The 22,154-nt window shown below is 43.8% G+C and overlaps 2 protein-coding genes across 5 annotated transcripts in view; one reads left to right on the top strand and one right to left on the bottom strand.

Moving 5' to 3' along the window:
- Positions 1 to 11: 11 nt before the first annotated feature.
- LOC101838061 (protein NipSnap homolog 3B) lies at positions 12 to 9,251 on the top strand. The gene is made up of 5 exons (XM_005076484.4): positions 12 to 156; positions 2,415 to 2,625; positions 4,742 to 4,900; positions 6,860 to 7,009; positions 8,367 to 9,251. Exons 1-5 carry the CDS (start codon positions 97 to 99, stop codon positions 8,528 to 8,530), a joined length of 744 nt encoding a protein of 247 aa, XP_005076541.1. The 5' UTR covers positions 12 to 96; the 3' UTR covers positions 8,531 to 9,251.
- A 9,232-nt stretch (positions 9,252 to 18,483) lies between these two features.
- Abca1 (ATP binding cassette subfamily A member 1) overlaps positions 18,484 to 22,154 on the bottom strand; it is a 124,689-nt gene continuing 121,018 nt past the window's right edge. For all 4 annotated transcript variants that reach the window (XM_021230906.2, XM_005076485.4, XM_040738335.1 and 1 more), the window contains one exon: positions 18,484 to 21,746. In XM_021230906.2, the coding sequence (XP_021086565.1) occupies positions 21,606 to 21,746 (141 nt within the window). In that variant the 3' untranslated portion in view covers positions 18,484 to 21,605. The remainder of the gene's footprint in view (positions 21,747 to 22,154) is intronic.

Raw genomic sequence — 22,154 nt, 5'->3', positions numbered from 1 at the left:
GTGGCCTTAAGCGACCAGGCGGGCGCGCGCGCGCACCGGGAAGCGGGAGGAGTCCCGGAACCCCGCGGCCGTCTCCTGCGCGCCCCAGGACGCGCCATGCTCGCACTGGGAAGCTGCCTGAGGAAGGCGCTGGCCCTGCGGGCGCTGGCGCCTCAGGTAGGGGACCCCCGCGGGGGACGCGCCGGGAGGCAGAGGCAGCCTCGGGGCCGTGCCCTCCCGGGGCTCAGGGAGGCGGGCGGGTCAGCAGGGCGGAGAGGTCACGCCGCTTCAGGGAGGCGAACGGGGGCGCGCACGCGGCTTTGGGAGATGGGCGGGATCAGTGGGGAGAGTGGCGTTCCGGGTTTGTGGGGCTCACTGCCAGATGGGCGGGGTTTATAGGTGGGCGGGGTTTGTGGGGCCTGCTGTGAGATGGGCGGGGTTTGTAGGGCCTGCTGCGAGGTGGGCGGGGTTTGTGGAGCTTGTGGCGAGATGGGCGGGGTTTGAAGGGTCTGCTGCGAGGTGGGCGGGGTTTGTGGAGCTTGTGGCGAGATGGGCGGAGTTTGTGGGGCCTGCTGCGAGATGGGCGGGGTTTGTAGAGCTTGCTGTGAGATGGGCGGGGTTTGTGGGGCCCGCTGCCAGATGGGCGGGGTCTGCTGTGCCAGTCCTTGCTGGCTGGTTCTCTGACTTGTGGCCTGGGATGTCCCAGTTCCATTCCGGAGCCGAGACCTGGTGAGTCCAAGGCACCCAGCGCTTCAGGAGCTATCATTTGTCGAGTCACCTCCCCAGATGCTGCACAGAGGGCTTGTTGTGGCTGGGGGTCATCCCTGAAGCCCCGACCATTGCGTTCTTGCAGCAGCCACCACCATCGTGACTGCCACTTATTGAGGTTTTACAGCCACCGCCCAGTTCTAAAGCGGGCGCTTTACCGAGGAACTTGAATGGGAGACTGGGGTCGCCACGGGAGCATCCTGCCCTGCAGTTAGGGCCCGGGGGTCCCCAAGCTGAGCACAAGGCCCTGGAGCCTCGTGAAGCAGGTTGTGCCTCATATGGGACATGCATGAAAGGAGCCAGCGAACCAGCCTCGAGTCATTTGTGGCTTTAACCCGGAGGTTCTTGACCTCCCGCGTTTAGGAAGAGCAAGAGCAAGAGCGTTAACCTGGTCTAGAGGCAGACTTTGTGCTGAACACTAAAGAAGAGTCTAATACACATGCCGCCTCTGCCCTCGCTGTCTCCCTAGCATGCTTGAGAGTAAGCCCCAATTTTGAGATAACGGGACATCAAGTAGATTTCTACCTTGGCACAGTTTGGTCCAGCCCTGAAACACTAAATGACCTCTTAGCGTACATCTTTTCAGCACAGGTCTCTTTACTGTATGCTTTCTCGTGTGAAAGACTGTAGTTGCCGTGTCTTTGATCAGTAACTTCTGTGCTACAAGTATCGATCGCATGAATCACACTGAAAGCTTGTTGCACTATCCCACGTCTCATGTTTTATCACCTTGTATGTTTTTAAGCACACAGTTTATTTTCATGTGTTTGTGAACCGTGTGTGTGTGTCCAGTGCTCGAGGGTGTCAGGAGAGGGCAATGGGTCCCCTTGAACTAGTGTTACATACCATTGAGAGCCACCACGTGGGCGCTGGAAATGGAACCCGGCCCCCGGCAAGAGCAACAAGAGCTGCTAACCACTGAGCCAGCTCTCCAGCTTTTGCTGTGGATTTTTTTAACCACAAGTATGAGGCAGTTAGAGTGTGGTTACAAACACAACAGGCATTCCTACCACACAAGAGCACCTGCGGTATTTTCTCCGACAAGCTTAGTTATTTGGGACAGTAGAAGCATAACTCATAATCATGAATGAAATGAGCCCCTGCTGTCATGTGTGGTCTGCCCACCAGCCGCTTGGGTCCCGTTGTCACTTTAGCTCCCAAATAACACACAGGACACTATATTAATTATGAAGCTGTTGGCCGTTTGCTTGGTTTACTTCACTCATTTTTAGGAACTCAGAACGGCTTCTGCTAATAAGCATTTTCATTGTGTCTGTTAAAAAGACTCACAATCAGACTTTGCAAGCTTCTTTTAAATGAGTAGTACTGTTAACTACTGATGTTGACGGAATACAAGAAAACTCCAGAGCTATAAGGGTCCTGATCATAGTCCCTGGGAAACAGGATTACAACCTTGATGATAGTTTATCAGCAACTTTTCATGAAAATGTGCTTGGCGATGCCCTCCGGCTAGGAGAGTAACTGCATTCAGCAGTTAACAGCAGTTACCTGTATTGTCATCTCTACAAAAGCATGTCTATGAAGAGTTGACAAGAGAAACAGCAAGACAAATTATGAGTGTACTGTATGCCCTTTGTTCCCAGGCTTCACTATCATGATAAATACATCTTTTCCAAATGATTTCAATGTCGCCTGTCTTTCTTCAGGTATGTTCACCTTTTGCTACAGGTCCCAGGCAAAGCGATGGGACATTATATGAATTCCGCACCTATTTCCTCAAGTCCTCAAAAACGAAGGAGTTCCTGGAAAACTTGAAGAAAAATGTTCACCTCCGGACTGCTCACTCTGAATTGATTGGATATTGGAGTGTAGAATTTGGAGGCAGAACCAACAAAGTATTCCATATTTGGAAGTACGGTATGGGTCACACAACTTCTGTTTCATACAAATGCTCAATGTGAGATGGTCTGTAAAGCTGGGTCCTCAGTGTATGACTGTACATGCGTACAGGTTGAAGAAAACGTTTGAAAGCAATACAGTAACAAAGACAGGCCAATTACTCAGTGACCCCTTTGTATCTTTGTATCAACTACTTGCTTAGACTCTGAGGATTACATTAATGGGATCATGTCTCATGCTCATTTGATGAGCTGACTTTAATTCTCAAAGTTTTAGAATTTTATAAAATTCAAATCCATGCTTACAAAAGTCCAAGTAAGTGGAAAATACAAAATGAAAGTGTGTTATTAATAGATAAAACTGGATATCAGCATTTAGTGCTTACTATTTTAAAATTTTTCTTAGAGCCTTTGAGAGGGCATCAACTATCAACCTTTTATATTTTACTATGCTTTTATTTTCTTTACATTTTTTAATTTATTGTTTACACTCCAATCATAGTCCCCTTTCCCTCCTCTCCTCCCACTCCCTCCACTCCCCCCTCCTCCCATCTGCTCCATGGAGAGGGTGAGTCAGTCCCATCATCTTGTCGAGGCAGGACCAAGGCACCTCTCCACCCCACTCTCCATAAAGAATGGGCTCCTCTAAGTCAGTTTGTGTTAGGTCTTAAACCCACTGCCAGTAGCCTCATATGTGGTCCCAGTCACACCATTGTCACCTATATTAGGGGAGTCTAGTTCAGTCTTATGCAGGTTCCCCATTTGTCAGACCTGAGTCAGTGATCTCTTCCTAGCTCAGGTCAGCTGATTCTGTGGGTTTCCCCATCATGGTCTTGACTCCTTTGTTCATATTATCTCTCCTCCCTCACTTCAATTGTGCTCCAGGAGCTTGGCCCAGTGGTTAGCTGTGGATTTCTGCATCAGCTTCCATCTGTTTATAGGAGAGGGTTTAAGCTTCTCTGGGGTTATGGATTGTAGGCTGGGTGTCTTTTGCTTTATGTCTGGTATCCACTTATGAATGAGTACTTACTATATTTGTTTTTGTGATTTTGGGTTACCTCACTTAGGATGTTTTTTTTTTCTAGTTCTGTCCATTTGCCTGCAAATTTTAGGATGTCATAACTGTCAGCTTTTAAGCTTCTAAAATATTTAATGATTTTGTTGTATTTAGCAATCACTTTTACTTAAGTTCTACAGAGTTTCAAAGAACTCACTGTCGTGTTCTATAATGGAGCTAAAGTCAGAGGAATTGAAGACAGTCTTGTCATGCAGAAGATGACATAGTCACAATGAGGAGGAGAAGTTACAAGAATGTGCGAGGTCCCTTACTCCTTGGTTCCCCACACTCTGCAGCAGGGCCTGAGGGCGCCCAACACTTCTTCAGCGTTTCCCGTCAGTGTCCAGACTAGTTTTCAAAAGTGCTTCTCTGCCAGCATTGCCCCTCCTGTACCTGATATAGCATAGCTTGAGGCTTTTCCGTGCTGGGATAGATCAGGCTCATCAGATATTAATGTCTGCTTCGGATGGGGTTCAAGTTAAATCGTGACCCATTACGAGAACGAACAAGAGGGAGAGAGACAACACCGTTTTTGTGTACAGAATGCATTTCATTTCACTTGCACTGAAATTTGGTCAGGGTATACCCTGACGTGACCGCCTACCATCACTACCAAAGTGTCTTCCTGTGAACTGGAAGTTATGAGCAGTCAGTTATGAGCAGTTATGAGTCAGTTATGAGCAGCAGTTGAAGACTCCACATCTGCTGAGCAACAGGTGCTGAAGGTGTTCTGAGTGCTCTCCGTGGGGTCATGCCGTCCTCACTCCAAACCTGGAGGTCCATGTTATGTCACCCCGTATCGCAGGCTGAGAAACACATAGTGACACTGAGTACACACTGAGTGGCAGAGCCTGGGCAGCCCTCACAGTGAGATCACAATAGTTGTTCCATTTCTTTTACCCTGAAGACTTAAATGACTTGATGCAGACGTCACATCTTTACAAGTGGGTGTTCCCAAAGTGGTACACAGTGTTCTTGTGTGCTGTGGGTAAAATGTTTGCTCATTTGGATAAAGTCCAAAATTAGACCATTTTAAATAAAACAATTTAAACTTTTCTTCATTTTTTTTCCGCCATAGATAACTTTGCTCATCGAACTGCAGTTCGCAAAGCCTTGGCCAATGATAAGGCGTGGCAAGAACAATTCCTCATCCCAAATTTGACTTCCATTGATAAACAAGAGATTGAGATTACCTACCTGGTACCATGGTGCAAATTGGGAAAGCCTCCCAAGGAAGGTGCGTCTGTCTTAGCCACTGTGAGTTTTCATGCCTGTTATAGTACAGGTGTTAAGTGTTTTAAAAACTAAAACAAGTGTCACTGGAAAACAACAACAAAAGGATTATTTATTTTATGTAGGAATGATGCTGTGACCATTGAGATAAAAATTAATCTTAGTTTATCCTTAAAAATGAGAATTAATGAAGTATTTTTCCAAACTAAGGTGTGTGTGTGTGTGCGTGTGTGTGTGTGTGTGTGTGCGCGCCTATATGTCTGCCTATTATCACTGGCATACTTGGTGCCTGTGGAGCCCAAAACGGCATCAGCTCCTCATGAACTGGAGTTAGAGACAGTTGTGAACTGCCATGTGGGTGCTGGGAATCGAACCCAGGTTCTTAGCTAGAGCAGCCAGTGCTCTTGACTACAGAGCCACTTGTCCAGCCCTTGCAAACTAAGTTTTATGGGCTAAAGCTTGGCTGTGGTATAGAAAAAGTCGGTATAATACGAGAGTAATACAAACTTTTACTCATTTATTCATTTTTAGGGTTGAGACAAGGTCTCATAATGTAGCCCAGGCTGACCTCCAACTCAAAATTCTCCTCCCTTAGACTCTCTAATGGAGAGATTATAGACATTTACTACGATGCCTGTTTAAATAATATAAACACTTAAGTATAAAAGTACTTTCCACAGATTACAGTGTTTAAGGTAAGTACATCTTTACTTATAAAATGGACTGTCTGGAGGGAGGGAGTTAACTGACATTGCCCAGCTGTGCACTGTAGCTAACTTTTCCGTCTTCCTCTTGCTTCTTTCTCAGTTTGAAAATAATTCCTTATGATGTGTCTCCTTGCTGGTTTTAAGAACTGTTTTAAATAAAGGTCAGGTTAAAAAAGCATAACGCTCTAATATTTACTTTATTTCCCATTTTTTCCTAACTCTATAATGTCTTTTAAAGTACAAGGAATTTGAAGTTTCGCTGAAACTATGAGTGTTTATGAGTCATTGATCCTCGTGTGCAGACAGCAACTGCAGCTTCCTCCTCCTGGATGTTTGCCCGGGTGTCCTTTCTTCATCCCCTTGCTGCCTGCAGCCTGGGCTCTGGGACCCAGGCCACAAGGCCTGTGCCCTTTGCTCTAAGAACTGCCCAGACGCTTGCCATCTCTTAAAGTGCCAACCCTGACTTTTTACACTTTTCACATTCATTTATGTAGTGCATATTCATGCCGTAGTACACACATGGAGATCAGAGAACAACTTAGGGTTGTTGGTTCCTTCCTTACGTCGGGTGTGTTCCGAGGATTGATCTCTCTCAGGCTTGGCAGCAAGCATTTTCAAAACACGGAACCCTCTCACTGGGCTTAAATCTTTATACTTTTCGTAATTTCTTAGTGACCTTGTGCATGTTTTACCCTTTCTGTCAGACTGCTTACCCTACAGTTTCCCACCTCTTTTATATTTCTGGCTGGAGGTGAACGGCCCATCAAGCAACACTTGGATATTTAAGAATAATAAACCCCTTGGGAAAGTCAGATAGGACCTCAGGCCACGTTTTCTTGCTTTTCCTGTTAGAAACAGACTCCCAAAGGAGAAGGTTTATACAAAGAATAATATCTCCCCTCAAAATTGAAAAGAAGCGGGAAAGGGGAGCACTAGAAGATGTGTCTTTTCTTATAGACTTGCACAGCCTAAAATCCTATTTCATGATAAAGTATCGGTATCTGCTATATTGAGAAAGTTCCCAGATTAAAAATATTTAGTGTAACTTTTTTTATATAGGATCTATTTCCCGTCAGCTATTAAGGTTAACTTTAAGCATAGACAAGATTGTCTAAACATAAAAACAAGGAAAAATAATGCAAAGAATTAGTGAATGTGTACATAGGGCCAACTCCCCCTCTAGAGGCAAACAAAGCGAATTGCTTGAATAATGTCTGTTAAATAATGTCTGTTAAGTGATTTTTTGTCAATTCTAGGAGTCTATGAGTTGGCTACTTTTCAGATGAAGCCTGGAGGCCCAGCTCTGTGGGGCGACGCATTCAAAAGAGCGGTGAATGCCCATGTTGACCTTGGCTACTCTACTCTAGTCGGTGTTTTCCACACTGAATATGGAGCCCTCAACAGAGGTACAGCTATGTTCTATGAGACTGTGATGAATGCTCGGGATCGCATATGTTCTTGGATATTTGGTTTTGTTTGTTAAGATTTATTTATTAGGTATACAGTGTTCTGCCTGCTTGTATGCCTGCAGGCCAGAAGAGGGCGCCACTACTCATTACAGGTGGCCATGAGCCAGCATTAGGTTGCTGGGAATTGAACTCAGGTCCTCTGCAAGAGCAACCAGTACTCTTAACCACTGAGCCATCTCTCTAGCCCCTGGGTATTTTTTGTTTTGTTTTTGTTTTTTTAAGTATGATTTTAATTTTGAAGGGTATTTTTTTCTAATTGTAAGGTTTGAAAACACTTATTTTTTATTGTGATTGCTTATACCTTTTGGAGCTATTTTACTGGCTAACTATTGCTTAGAAACTGGAAGAATCTTTAAGAAAATATTAATCCTTTTAATCTTTTCTAAAACCTTCTTAAGATTTTTTTCAAAACAACATTATTGGAATAAAGAGATTATATATTTTCTGAATAAAAATATAAATATATATTTTTATAAATACAAAAATTATGGACAAAACCAGACAAAAAAATTACCTATTTAGTTACCTATTTCTCATTATTGAAATTAACAGTGTTCTATAAACATCTATGACACAGGGATGCCAAGACCAAAGAATAATGATATAAAGATGTAGAAAGGCTGGAAACAATGCATGTGCATGGCTGGTGATAGCTTCACAGACTCTAGTTTGGATGGATGGATAGATAGATAGACAGATAGACAGACTGACTGACTGACTGACTGACTGACTGACTGACTGACTGTACTGGCCTGATGACCTGAGTTTGATCCCTAGCACCCACATCAAAGCTGACTGCAGTGGCACCATTTATAACCTCAGCCCTGGGAAGATGGAAATGGGAGTCTGGCTGCCTAGTCTAGCCAGGTTAAGTTTCAAGTTCAGAGAGACCTGTATCAATAAGGAAGAGAAAAATGGAAGAGGACAGTCGACATTAACCACTGACTTCCACGTGTACACACATGTGTGCATCCACACACATGCACAATCAGGGTCAGGCGTGTAGATCAGAAGTATTCATTCTGAAGGCCCTAGACTTCATGCCTAGTATGAACAAGACACACATTTTTACAAATACCTACAATACGGTTATATTTAGAATATAATACACACACACGTGCATATACGCAGGGGACAAAAGTCAATGAAAGTGGAGGACACAAATTTGAATGAGCAAGAAAGGTTGTGTAGGAGGGTTTGGAGGGGAAAAGGAAATAGATCATTATGTTGCAATCTCAGAAGAAAAAGTGCCTGTCATTAAAACTTAGAGCTAACTTCTGAATCCCTCCTGCAGTTCACGTTCTGTGGTGGAATGAGAGTGCAGACAGTCGTGCAGCTGGGAGACACCGGTCTCATGAGGACCCCAGGGTCGTAGCTGCTGTTCGGGAAAGCGTCAACTACCTAGAGTCTCAGCAGAACATGTTCCTGATCCCAACATCCTTTTCACCACTCAAGTAGTTTGGGACCTGACATGGGCCATCGTGGTCACTAACGTGAGGTGTGTCTACAGCGGATGCTCATGTCTCCCGAGAAAATCCGTCTGTCTGTTGTCTGGAGGAGGTGGTGAGCCACTTCACCCTGCCCTCTGCATTGAAGGCTGCCTGTGGCCCTGACTACCAGCAGTTCTGGAAGTGTCCTGTTCGTTTCCCCATGCCGTTTCATGTCACCAGATATGAGAAAGAGTTGCCTTCACTCTGTGACACTGGTACATTATTGTTCCACAGTATCTTGTCTGCTGCGATTTTATGACTCATTGCTGTCTTATATTCAAATAACAATTTTGAAATATTTTTAAATTAGCTAAATACAGTGTCTGTTATTTGATCATGTTCATTTTTTCCTGAAATTTAAAAATATTTTTTATCCAATAATGTTTGCTTTGTGATATCAAATGGGATTCATAGAAATATTAAATCTAGTATTTGTCTTTATGCATTTCAAAAGTATAATATCATATCATCTGTATTAATTATTTCATATTAATTATTAAGTCAAAGTAGGAAAATAATATATTCTGGAGACTTGTTGCTGGATAGTATAGTTTTACCATGTTTGTTTTTAATTAACTTTTACTATTTTTTACTTTACCTTGAATCACTCAGAAAGAATCTGATACTTTTTATTTCAATGAAATCTTTATAATTGGAAATCTTTGACCTAATAAAAGCCTTCACACCCATCCTGATGTTTTCAAGTGTGTCTTGTATATTTACATCCCCTCCTCTGGAGCTCTCCTTACGTGGCAGAGGGTGATGTCACCACACTGATGGGGCAGCTTCCTAGTGAGTGTGAAGTCACAGAGCAGAAGATGCTGGCTGGCTCTGGAAGCAGACTTCTCCCGCGGTCTTGACTGCCTGGGGCGTGAGGTGGCAATCAGGAAGCAAGCTGTGCCGCGTTCACAGGCGTCCATCTCAGTGCTCCTCAGACGCACTCACAACACTGTAACGGCCTCACACATAGGAGCTTCGTATATGCTTCACATACTCAGAGTGACAATTAAAAAGTGCGATGAAGTCATTCTCAGATAGTTTCTGGTCTCAGAAGGACAGACACCATGTTTCCCCTCCTGTGGTGGGTTCCTAGATTTTCTGTACGTAAAATCACGCACGTCTATATGAAATGAAACTGGTAACAGAGGGGACTGACGGGCACAGAGAAGGGTGAAGGGGAGGGGAGGTTTGGTGGAGGGGATCATAACTCAATGTACAGTGTATGCCTGTGTGAAAATTTTCTTAGGTGACACAATTACCATATGCAATGAGGGTATACAAGCAATTTTTTAGTTGTTAGAGATTCAAATGGTCATAAGCAATTTTTAAATTTAATTAAAATTAAAGTTTAATATAAAATGTTAAAAGTGACTTAGCATTTTGCTTTGTTAACTGTTAGAGCATCAGTCTTTGACCATCTCTGTAGTAGAGTAAAAGGTAAGAAAAAAGCTGACATTTGATCTTCTTGATGGGTACCCCGAGCATCTTAACAGGTCTCCTTAATTTAAATCATATACCTTATTCACTTGGTTTAAATCATATATGCATTACTTGTATTTTACTCAAACTGCATTTTCACTCTCTACAAAACATGAGATGACAGAGATGTGCCTTCCAAGAGGCTTAGAGAGGAAAGTCATCAATACGTACAAGTTCACATAGTAGCATTGATTTTCTGCAATTTGATTTTCTTCCGATCTCTTGCATTGTTCCCAGTACTGACTCCCTGTCTTCATCCCATCATTGGAAAATAAGAAGTAATCAGAAGAGACTGCAGACTGACACTTCCCGGTCACTGTCTGCGGCAGGCAGGCTCCCTTGGGAGCTGTTTCTCCTCCTACTATGCGTTCCTCTCCGGCTGTGTGCTCCTGGTGAAGACCAGCTTGTCTGCCTGCAAACTTAGTAGCTGAAGGATATGACCCCAGCATTTCTGTCTCCGAGTCTCACTCCTCCCCAGCGTACAAATGTGCTATTACTTATCCCATCTTTAAAAAACACAAACAGCCAGTGGGATGGTGGCACACACCCATGATCCCAGCACTCGGGAGGCAGAGGCAGGTGGATCTCTGTGAGTTCAAGGCCAGCTTGGTCTGTGAGTGAGTTCCAGGACAGCCAGGGCTACACACAGAAACCCTGTCTTTGAAAAAAAAAAAACCGTCCTGCCTCTTTCCCCCCATATAGTAATACAAAAGAAGTGTCATACTTCCAGCCTCTGAGTCTCAAATGTCTCACTGCCCCACTCACCGAATAGCTCTCATTAAACTCAGTCTCCAGTCCTCATTTTAGTAGGCCTCCAGCAGTTGATCTCTTCTTTGTTCTAGAAGTATTTTCTTCATTCCCACTGACAGTAGCTGCTTCGTCTTCTTTTGTCACCAACACCTTGTCTCTTGATGCCCAGTGGTGTCACATTCCAGAGCTGATCCCTTAGACAACTTTTCTGTCCTGAATTATTTCTCAGTCCCAAATCTCCAACTGCCACCAGTGTCCAGACAGTCCATCCAGTTTATAGGCATCCTCTAGAATTCAGCCTTTTCCAACTGCCAGCCTTAACACCTCTGCCCGAATACGAGTACGTTAGAAACTTCACACCAGCCCGTGGAAAGCTGAGCAGCCCCGTCTCCGTACACCTCCCATCCCGTCCATTTGCTCAGGCCATTAACCACATTACACATCCATCAGCAGATCCCTAGAATCCAGAACCTGGGTGCTTCACATCCCCACAGCCACCATTCTGATACAAACCCATCAGTTTGGGGATTTAAGGCGGAAGCTCTCAGCTGATCTGCCCTCATCCTACTCTGTGTTTTCAGCAAGCAGCCAGAAGAATATGAAACATAAACCACGTTGTCATTCCTTGACACGCCCACGCCTCCAGTAGCTTCCTGTCTCGCTGGAGTCTGTGTCCAAAGCCCTTCAGTGTTGGCCTACAAGCCCTTACACCACCTGTCCTCCGGTTACCTTGGTGTCATTCCACTCCCTCAGGTCCAGGCTGACCTAACGACTTTTTTTTCTTGGACCTACTAAGCATTATCTTCCCTTAAAGTCCATTGCCCCTACCTAGAATCTTCTTCATGAATAATTTCCATACCTTCTTGGGATCTTTACCCTAGAGTCTCATGGCAGCCCTCCCTGATGGCCCCATTTAAAACTCAAGTTCCTGTTTGCTATGGAATGAACTTGTTTTCCCTTTCAGATTCACATACTGAAACCCTAATTCCTAACGGAATGATGTTGAGAGGCGAGGACCTTATGAAGTGTCTTAGCCCGTGCTCTATGGCTGTGAAGAGACACCGTGGCCATGGCCACCCCTGCAAAGGATTGCTGTTACGTGAGTGGGCCGGCTCACAGCTTCAGAGCTTTAGTCCATCGTACCGTGGTGGGCAGCACAGGGCAGACATGGTGCTGGGGAAGGAGCTGAGTTCCACACCTGGATCTGCAGGCAGCAGGAAGAGACTTTGGGCATGGCATGGGTCCCACCCCCCAGTGACACACTTCCTCCACCAAGACACACCTCCTAATCCTTTCCCTGGTGTCCAAGCATTCAAACATATGAGCCTGTGGGGGGGGCGGTCTTATTCAAACCATCACATGAGGTAATCGGACTTAGGTGAGGGGAAGGAACTGGTGGAATTAGCGTCCTTACAAACGGATAAAGTACCTTCTCTATATCTCTCTACTGTGTGATTTAACCACAATCGCAGTGTCCACTAGGATCTAATCAGGTTGGCATCCTCATCTCAGATTCCCCAACCTCCAGAAGAGTGAGAAATAAATGTTTGTTGTGCAAGCCACACCATCAGCAGTAACCACCTACTAGTGTAGCTAAGGTTTTAGATATATCTCATTTTTATTGTATTTATCCTTCCACTAGAAACTAAATTCCATGCTATCATGGGATATCACCAATCAGTACCCGGCACATGCTAAGCACTTGCTGGTTATGTGAACATATGAGATGTGCTGTGTCTTAAGTAGACTTTGCATGTGCCTCCCCCCCCAAAGATTTATGTGCTGGAGTTTGATCCTTACAGTGATAATGGGAACATGGTGGCCAGTGGGAAGTGGTTAAGTCATTGGTGGTACCATTACTGGAAAGGGTTAATGTAATATTCTTGGTTCCCATGTTGATTCTCTTGAAGTCGAGTTATGTTGGCTACTTTGTTCATTGCCATGTCAAGACACGTGTGAGAAATAAGGAAGGAAGGGTTTACTTCGGTGCATGGTTCTAAGTGGGACAATCTATCGTGGCGGGGAAGATGTAACAGTTCATGGAGGTGGAAGAGTCTGGCCAGAGCTCCTCACGTCTGGAAGGTCATGGAACACAGAGACCTGGGCAGAAAGTGAAGCCAGACTGTAACCCTCAAAGTTTAATATTCTCCCAAAGCACGTTCCACCAGCTGAAGACCACGTGTTCAAACTCATGAGCACGGTGCGGAACCGCTCACTACATTCATATGTTAATAGCAAGTTGTTTATGATCCCTTGGATCTCTTTGGATTCTCCCTGACTGTGTGGCCTCTCCATCTTGGTGCACGCTACCACCGCAATGCCATCTTACATGAGACTCAAATGAGACCACCTGCTCTTGGATTTTCAGCCTCCAAAGTTATAAGTTTCGAGCTAAATTAATCTCCATCCCCCCAAAAAATATCCAGGATCAGATATTTGTTATGGCGACAGAAAACAGATGAGTACAAGAGTTTTACATTTAACAAAGTAGTACATCATTCCTCCATACTTCATCTTATCCACTATTATCAAGGAATTATTGAAGGTTCCTCACCGCCTTGTTTGGAAAGTATCCATTGGAAGACAGTAGACATTCTCACTATGAGTGCAATCAAGAAATACCGAAGATACTATTGCCTATTGGTTATGAGATGCCTTTCTAGACTACAGAAGTCTAGAGGAGGAAAACAGATTCATGACAAATTGAGTCTAATTCCTCCGCCACTAAAAAACTTTAAAAGGATGAGGAAATAGTGCTTGCAGACTCACACCCTGAACTCCAGTCCCAGCACGGACTCCCATCTACTGAACAGAGCCTAGACACTTAACTACTGTGGGAACTGAAGCTGTAGTCCTTTCAGTCATCGAAGGAGTATGACCCTGCATCATGTTGGAAGAGACTTTCTTTATAAACTGTTACTCAGAGTGACCTCTCTCTACTCAGCATTGCAGAAAGAAGCATGCTCTCCAGGGAGAACATGGTTTGATTTCTACAGTTTTAGCTGATTGGCCCAAGACCCTGAGGTAAGAGAAGCCGGTGGAGAAAGGCTCCTGACAGGATTAAAGCCACTCAGAAAGGGAAAGAGGGTGCCTGCTGTAGCGAGAGGAATCCAAATGCAAGCTCTGTGATCCGACTCTGTCTCTCTCCCTTCAGAGCATTGTGCCCTGTAGATTGGTGTATGTTCACTATTCTGCCCTTACCCGGCATTCTTCCTCATCAGTCGCTGACTTTGGAGGTTCCCCAGGAACCGTCTCAGGAAGCGCAACCATCGATCATTCCCGCAATTCCCTTGCTCACCGGGGTAGGTTCAGACATAAGTAGACATCTGCCTTCCAGTAACATATCAGTCTCTACATTTCAGTTTGTGACACACCCCACGTGTTTGACCCTCTTCCTTCTTGCTCCCCACTCCCTCCCCGTTTCCTTTGCTACCTTCTAAGTCTCAGGCTCAAACTGCCATTTGTTTTTATGTAAGTCCATTCAGTCCCGTAACTTACAAACGTGTGTGTGTGTGCGTGTGTGTGTGTGCGTGTGTGTGTGTGTGTGTGTGTTGTACTATTAATATGCCCATTTTTATTTCCTGTCATTGCCCCTTAGCTCCAGACTGGAATACCAACTACATGTTTTAACATAAGCATCTATCAAGTTCACATACTGGAAACCATTTTTTATTTCTTCTTTTCCTGGACTCCTACCTATAGACTGTGAGCAAGTGCTGATGGCTCTGAAGTATTGTCTGTTGCTCCTGTCCTATCCTATATCCTATCCTGTACCCTATACCATATACCCTATACTCTGTACCCTATACTCTGTATCCTATCCTATCCTGTATCCTACCCTCTACCCTATACTCTATACCCTTTACCCTATCCTGTATCCTATATTCTATACCCTGTATCCTACCCTATCCTATCCTACCCTATACCCTATCCTATGCTATGCTATGCTATCCTATGCTATGCTATCCTATCCTATGCTATGCTATCCTATCCTATCCTATGCTATGCTATCCTATCCTGTGCTATGCTATGCTATCCTATCCTATGCTATGCTATCCTATCCTGTGCTATGCTATCCTACCCTATACCCTATCCTATCCTATGCTATGCTATCCTATCCTATGCTATGCTATCCTGTGCTATGCTATGCTATCCTATCCTATCCTATGCTATCCTCTGTCCTCTCATCCTCTCTAAGGCCCTTCCCATCCAAGTCCCCGCTTGCTTAAACAGGGATTAATTAGATCGCACAGTACCTGTTACCCTGTTGAACACCTCCTGGCTCCTCACTATCACAACACTAGAAGACAAATACCCTGATGAGGCTGCAAGATCCTAGTTGCATCCCCCACTTCCCTTCCCCAAAGACACTGGATTCTTTTTCCTCCTTCAGCAGCCAAGATTTCTGCCAATGTGTTTTGATGTTACCTGTTTCAGATGCGTTCTCACTGCCACCTTCCAGGGTTGCCCCTGATCCCTCTGACCAGATCTGAACGCAGATGTCACTCCTCAGACAGGCTGCTTGTGACTCTTCCCCATCGTTAACCCATCACCGTGTTTCCCATTCTTCAAAGCACTCGACGTGCCAGGCGTGTTTGTCCACTGTTATTTGCCCTTGACTGATGTACCAAGAAATTCTATTTCTTTCAACATTGTATCTCTAGAACCCAGAAGGATGCTGGGCATATAAAGCTCAGTAAATATTTGCTAAATTAATAACAATGCTTAGAGGATTTACCAAGGACAAGTTTAACTGACACTTAACTTCAAAGGAAGAACATTTGTCGTTTAATTAGCACTGTATCACTCTGAGATACCATCTCACTCCTGTCAGAATGGCTAAAATCAAAAACACCAATGACAATTTATGCTGGAGAGGATGTGGTGAAAGGGGGACACTCCTCCATTGCTGGTGGGAGTGCCGACTGGTTCAGCCACTTTGGAAATCAGTATGGAGATTCCTCAGAAAAGTGGGAATAAACCTACCACAAGACCCAGCAACTCCACTCTTAGGCATATATCCAAAAGATGCCCATTCATACAACAAAGATGTCTGTTCCACTATGTTCATAGCAGCTTTATTTGTAATAGCCAGAACTTGGAAGCAACCTAGATGCCCCTCAACCGAAGAGTGGATAGAGAAAATGTGGTACATCTACACAATGGAGTACTATTCAGCAGAAAAAAACAATGGAATCATGAGATTCGCAGGCAAATGGATGACACTAGAAGAAACCATCCTGAGTGAGGTAACCCAGTCACAAAAAGAGAAACATGGCATGTACTCTCTCATATATGGATTTTAGACATAGATCTGGGGAGTGCCAGCCTACAATCCTATGGCCAGAGAGTCTGGGAAACAGAAACTTCATTTAGTGGCTGATCGAAGAAGAGGCAGACTCCCTTGGTTAAGTACTGAGCTGAACTCAAGAAAGCCAGTAACAGAGAGGGAGGACTGATGATCAAAGGGTTTAACCCCCAGAAACAGCTGACCAGACAAAGGTTAACTCTTGAATCCCAGGCATCAGCCTGGGAATCCAGCATGGGACTGATCAAGACCCCCTGAATCTGGGTGTCAGTGAAGAGGCCTAGGGAATCTATTGAGCCTTGGGCAGCAGATCAGTACCCATCCCAAGCATACACACGGACTTTGGACTCCCATAGAACAATGTGAGGTGCACTCTCACCCTGAACTCTTGGGGAAGGGTCTAGGCCCTGCCCTGGATGAAATGACAGACTATGGACACCCCCATGGAGGGCCTCACCCTCCCTGGGGGAATGAGGGGATAACAGGGGGGGGAGGTTGGGGGGAGGGCACGGGAGGAGGGGAGGGAAAGGGAGAGGGACCTGGAACTGACTTGTGAAGCAACCTTGTCTCTTATCTAAATTTAAACTGGAAAATAAAATAAAATAAATTAGCACTGTATCTTGGAGCAAATTTCTCTGAGGCATCATTTATTTAACATGTAAAGCATCTTGTCTCACCTCATTGGGAAAGGTTACCAGTATTTAACAAGTCAAAAAAAAAAAGACCAAAAAAAAAAACCCTTGAAAATAGATAGTTGCTTATTTTCTCTTCTGATTTTTCAAACTTAATACATACAATAGCAATGTCCATGAAGTCCACAGACTGGGTTTCTAGAGAGGCTTTCCTCTAGAAAATTTTTGGTCAAGATTTACGGATAATTTGTATTTTCATCTAGGTTAGCTGTTAACTGCCTTTTTTGTTTTACTTTCTCCATTGTGAATTTTCACAGAAACAGTTTTATTTCACCCATGTCCCTTCATGAGAACCTTAGAAGGTACAGTCATGAGACAGATGCTGAGCAGGACTCTACATCTGTGCAAAAGGCAAGAAGAGCTGGCACCCACAGTTCCCACCTGTGCCCTGGATGAAGGTCTACTTACCACACGCTGTTCCAGCCCTTCTGAGGAGCTCACTGTAGACCCAAGACCCACTGGGGATTTTCAAGTTGCAAGGTAAGTATATCTTTTTTCTGAGACTAATTACGTATTTTATTTATTTATTTCACATCCTGACCAAAGTTCCCTCTCCCTTTTCCTTCCAGTTCCTTTCCCTACCTCCTCTCTGCCCCCTCCACAATCCTGTCCTCCTCCATCTCCAGTCAGAAAAGGACAGGCATCCCATGGATATCAACAAAGCATGGCATACCAAGTTGCTGTAAGAGTAAGCACCTCCCCTTGTACTAAGGCTCAGCAAGGCAACCTAGCATGAGGAACAGTCCCAAAGGCCAGCAAATGAGTCAAAGACAGTCCCCGCTGTCACTATTAGAAGTCCCACAAGAAGACCAAGCTGTTCAACCATTATATCCATGCAGAGGGCCCAGATCAGAACAACGCAGGCTTCCTGGTTGTTGGTTCAGTCTCTGAGTTCATATGAGCCCAGGACATTCTGTGGGTTTTCTGGTGGTGTCCTTGACCCTTCTGACTCCTACAATCAAGTCTTCCTCCCTGTCTTCAACAGGGTTCCCTGAGCTCAGCCTAATGTTTGGCTGTGGGTTTCTGCTTCCATCTGTTGCTGGACGAAGCCTCTCTGGTGACGACTGGGCTAGGCACCAATCTTTAAGTATAGCAGAATATCGTCCAGTGGTTCTATCCTAGGGCTGATTCCTAATGAACCATGAAAAAATACATCCACACTTTCTCAACAGAGCACCACTTAGCACTCATCTGGAGGCAGGGAGGGTGTGGAAACCAACCCCAGTGCCTCCCCGTATCATTTCTCTTCCCAAATTTCAACTCTTTGGGCATGCTGACCCTTGCCATCGTCTCCCCTTCCCCCCATACCTTCCAGTGCGCATGATGCTGTTTTTACAGTTTGGCTTAAATAAACACTAAAGGCTACCTTTCTGCAGCCTCCTCACTATCAGCTGTTTTCATTAAGGAAGTCTACCTGAGTGTCTTCTCTTCAGTTTGCTAGTCAGTATTCATTAGTCCATCTAGAAAGCCCCTTAACCCTTATTTACAGCAGTCCTTCAGCCTCAACGGAATCAGAAAGTACGCAATGCTCTTTTATTTTGAGGTAGCACCCTGAGTCCTTTCTACAGGGCATTTTAACTTTTCCTAAAACTTACACTATTGACTAGAACAGCTTGCCCTCTAGGCTTTATAACACTTGAACAGCAGATGGTGCTATGGATGCACAAAAAGTAAATTTTTGTAGACCAGCAGGACTGTCACAGCTTTATTTTGTGACTCATAACATAGAAACAGGCTTTTTAAAACACTTCATAAAAAGTTATTGACAATACAAATTTTTTCAGTTTTTTTTCTTTTAATGAAAATGATTTAACTTAGAAATCTGCTCTGAAACTTTTGTCTAGTTTTGCAATTCTCAGATATTCCAGTGCAAAAATAGATCCATTACAGATAGCTTAAAGTGCTTGGGATAAGGGCCAATGAGAGAAAGCACAAAAACAGCTTCATCCTAGAGTACAAGGGGAAAGACATAGCAAATCCATATGGAAATATAAATGCTCTATAAAAAAGGGGATGCAACAGTTTTGAATCAGAACAGCATTTCTGTGGTATTACATTCTTACCAGTAAATAGTAACAAGAGTACAAATTAGTATTTCAGCATCAAAGTGGTTCCCTATTTCATAACACATAGCTCTTTGGAACGATTTTACCCAATATATACAACCATGAGAAGACAAAGGCAATCCCTTTAAGTTGACAGTACTGTACAGAGAGCAAATGATGTGTAACATTGAATAGGTATGAGGATACGTTTTCAGTACAGACATCTAAACACAGTGTTTGAGGTTTGTTTGTTTCATAATGAACTGTGCTGGGTATACACAGAGAGAGGACTCATTTTCTTTTGTCTTTCTCATATTCACAGTTAGTAAGTTTTCCAAGACAGAAAAAAAGGTAAATCAGAAGTGTTTATGTTTGAGAATTTCTAAATTCACATAGTACATCTCCACAGGGAATATGAAGAAATCATATTTGAAGATAGGACTGATTTTTTAAAAATATCTAAAATAATAACATTTACACAGGAAAATTGAAGATTGCTGTTTGGATAGTATAAAAGGCAACACAATACTTATAGTTTCTAGCTTTAGAAAACATGTTAAATCTACATTGAGTTAAAGTTTTCTCAAAATGGTTCATAGTGCCTTAGCGTTTTTTTAATTGTTATTTGCTTTTGTTTGTGTTGAATATGGCCTCAAAATCAGAGTTACTAAAAACAATGATTTGCTCAGGCTGTAGTGTAATGAAAATCTAGAATATGAAACAGTGGTCTAAGAAAGCCAACTAAAGGTTGATTTTGGAAAATAAAGATTTTTTTCTTTGATACATAAGTACAGTGGTATGCCAATGTAACTTCTGGAAACATTTTGTTATTTTTAGAAACCTATGTTGACATTAGTATCAAAATAGTCATTTTTCTTTTCAAGCAAGGAGTTATATAGCAATAGTCTATAAACTTTATAGATCTGGAATCTTATACTTACAAATTTGCTGTTTAAATTTTAGAATGAGTTGAAGAAACTAGTGACAGTGAAAGCTTACTTGAACTTCGCCACACAGAAATTCACTCAGATTTTGTTTTGTAGCAAGACAGATGACACTGAGCATTAGTTGAGATAACATTTTTTTACACTGCTTGCCAATGAAAAAAATTACACCTGAGTTAGAAAAGTCTCAAAAATATTCCATGTGGAATAATTTGTTGATTTGTTTTTAATGACTGGATAGGCTGAAGAAATTAAACATCTGGGATTGTCAGAGGTTTGGGTGGGTTTCTGATATCCTGCAAAGCCAATTACTTTGAAGGTTCCAAGGGTCACAAGCACAGGTTGTATCCAGGAAATCCCAAGCTAGCTGCTGTCTCCTTAGAAGAGTTCATCGTTCACTGATCCATCATAGCTTTCTTTCAAGCTGATGCTATCAAGTGGGCAAAGGGGCGGCCATCTTCTTTCAGTGGGGTCCACAAAACCACCCATCTGTGTAAGTCAGTCCGCTGACTGCATGGCACAGGGATCTGCTGGTCACCCCTCTCACTCCCACCCGTGTGTCTACATGGTGACTACACTCCAAAACTACTCAACCAACAAACTGAAACGAACAGTACTCGCCAGGGTCTTAAAATGTGGCATGGGATGTTGGCTCCCATGTTGCTTTCCGGACACAGGGCACTAGTTAGACATCCACCTGCAAATTTACCAAGGAAAATAAGGCATGAGGCAGTGCGGCCACATTCCTCTAAGCCACCGATGCCTATACAGTATGGTTCAAGGCTCCAGAAGCCATTGGTAAGACTTAAAATCCCAAATAATAGTGCAAAGATTTTTGTTAAAATTCCACCTTTTTGTTTCCTAGGTTAATTTAAACAGTTAGAAATAATACTAGCAATAACACTACATTTGTGTCAAACGATAAAGGATCTTGGGATGCAGTGTACCGTGTTGTTTTAGTAGTCAGGACCAGAAGACCCAGACCTCCCTCGTGAAATGAATCCGCTCTTTCGTGCCACACCCTGAACTCGGCAGCTTGCAGCCCCGGTAGCTGGCTGCTGATCTTTGTTCCTCATGAGAATCTAATGTGTTTGAAACGGTCTCAGAAAGAGGACCTGGTGACCCATGACCCCAAGCATGGGCAACGCCTAACAACAGAACCAAGTCTCCTGTGCTGAGGGAGACCCACATGTTGCACGTGGCAGCCACAAGAGCAGCTCATCAGAGAGAGAGGGCTTTAGTCACACATGGCACCATTTTGTCACCTGATAGATAATGATGTCGACAGACAGCAGGGCGGCTTTCACAAAAGTGTGCGTGACACACCTCAGGGCTTCAGACTTTCTGAGCAACTTGGCACTAGTAATTGTGGCACACTCATTGCCAGCAATGGATGTGTCCCCAGGAAACCAGTTCTGTGGTTCGGCATGACTTAACGCGTGCCTTTGTCTTTGATCGCCACTGGCCATGACTGTTTGATGGGCTGTGCTTGCAATCCCAGTGAGAATACACAGGAACAAAACGTATGAACCCAAACCCATGGCCGGCTTGCTTCCATACCAGAGTTTCACATCTGTATAAGGTAATGAACTAACTTCAAGTCATTTTCACGAGAGAGCCATACATGACCTAGGCTACAAAGGCACTGCCCCTGTAATGGAATTGTGAGTTCTTGTTGCATTGAATTGCATTGCATTGAATAGTGTCGGCATAGTATCCAGTTTGTTTCTCCCACAGAAACACAGGACTCTTCTGAACACCTGACACAGTGCGAAGGAAGAGTTAGCTCCCCTTCCTTTCATTCACCCTGCACGAACAGGACTCTTCACACATAACTTTCTTTCACTTTCTCATCTTGCAAAAAAGATGTGAGGACAGCCACATCCACAACTGTCTGGTTTTTGTGTAACGACAGGTCCTTTAAGTGGTCATCATCACTTTGGTCCTTGGCAAAGTTCACAAATACCTGTCAAAAGGAAGATGGACACTCATAAATACCTCTCCACTTGTTCTTGTGTGATTATAGTATTGTTATTACTTATGGTTGCATTTCGTCACTGTGTTGAAATTGGGTCGGGTAGGAGAACACAAAATTGAGTAAGTAATTGAATGAGAAAACCTTGTGTGAAGGGGAGAATGCTTGAAAAACATCAAAAGCACTTAAAAATTATTTTCTACATTACCCCCACATCACCAACTGCTCAATCATCTCCTTATCAACTATCACTTTGGCATTATTTGTGCTTGATTAAAAGGAAAAGAAAAAACACTTCCTGGATACCTGCTAACTGCCAATTTTAATATATTTTGTTACTTAGAAAGGATAAGGCGCCTGGCAAAATGCCTGGCTCACGGCTGACAGGCAATAAACGGC

Source organism: Mesocricetus auratus, unplaced genomic scaffold (assembly GCF_017639785.1).
Source record: "Mesocricetus auratus isolate SY011 unplaced genomic scaffold, BCM_Maur_2.0 Super-Scaffold_6730, whole genome shotgun sequence".
Taxonomy (NCBI): domain Eukaryota; kingdom Metazoa; phylum Chordata; class Mammalia; order Rodentia; family Cricetidae; genus Mesocricetus; species Mesocricetus auratus.
This window is presented reverse-complemented; position numbering and strand designations above follow the sequence as displayed.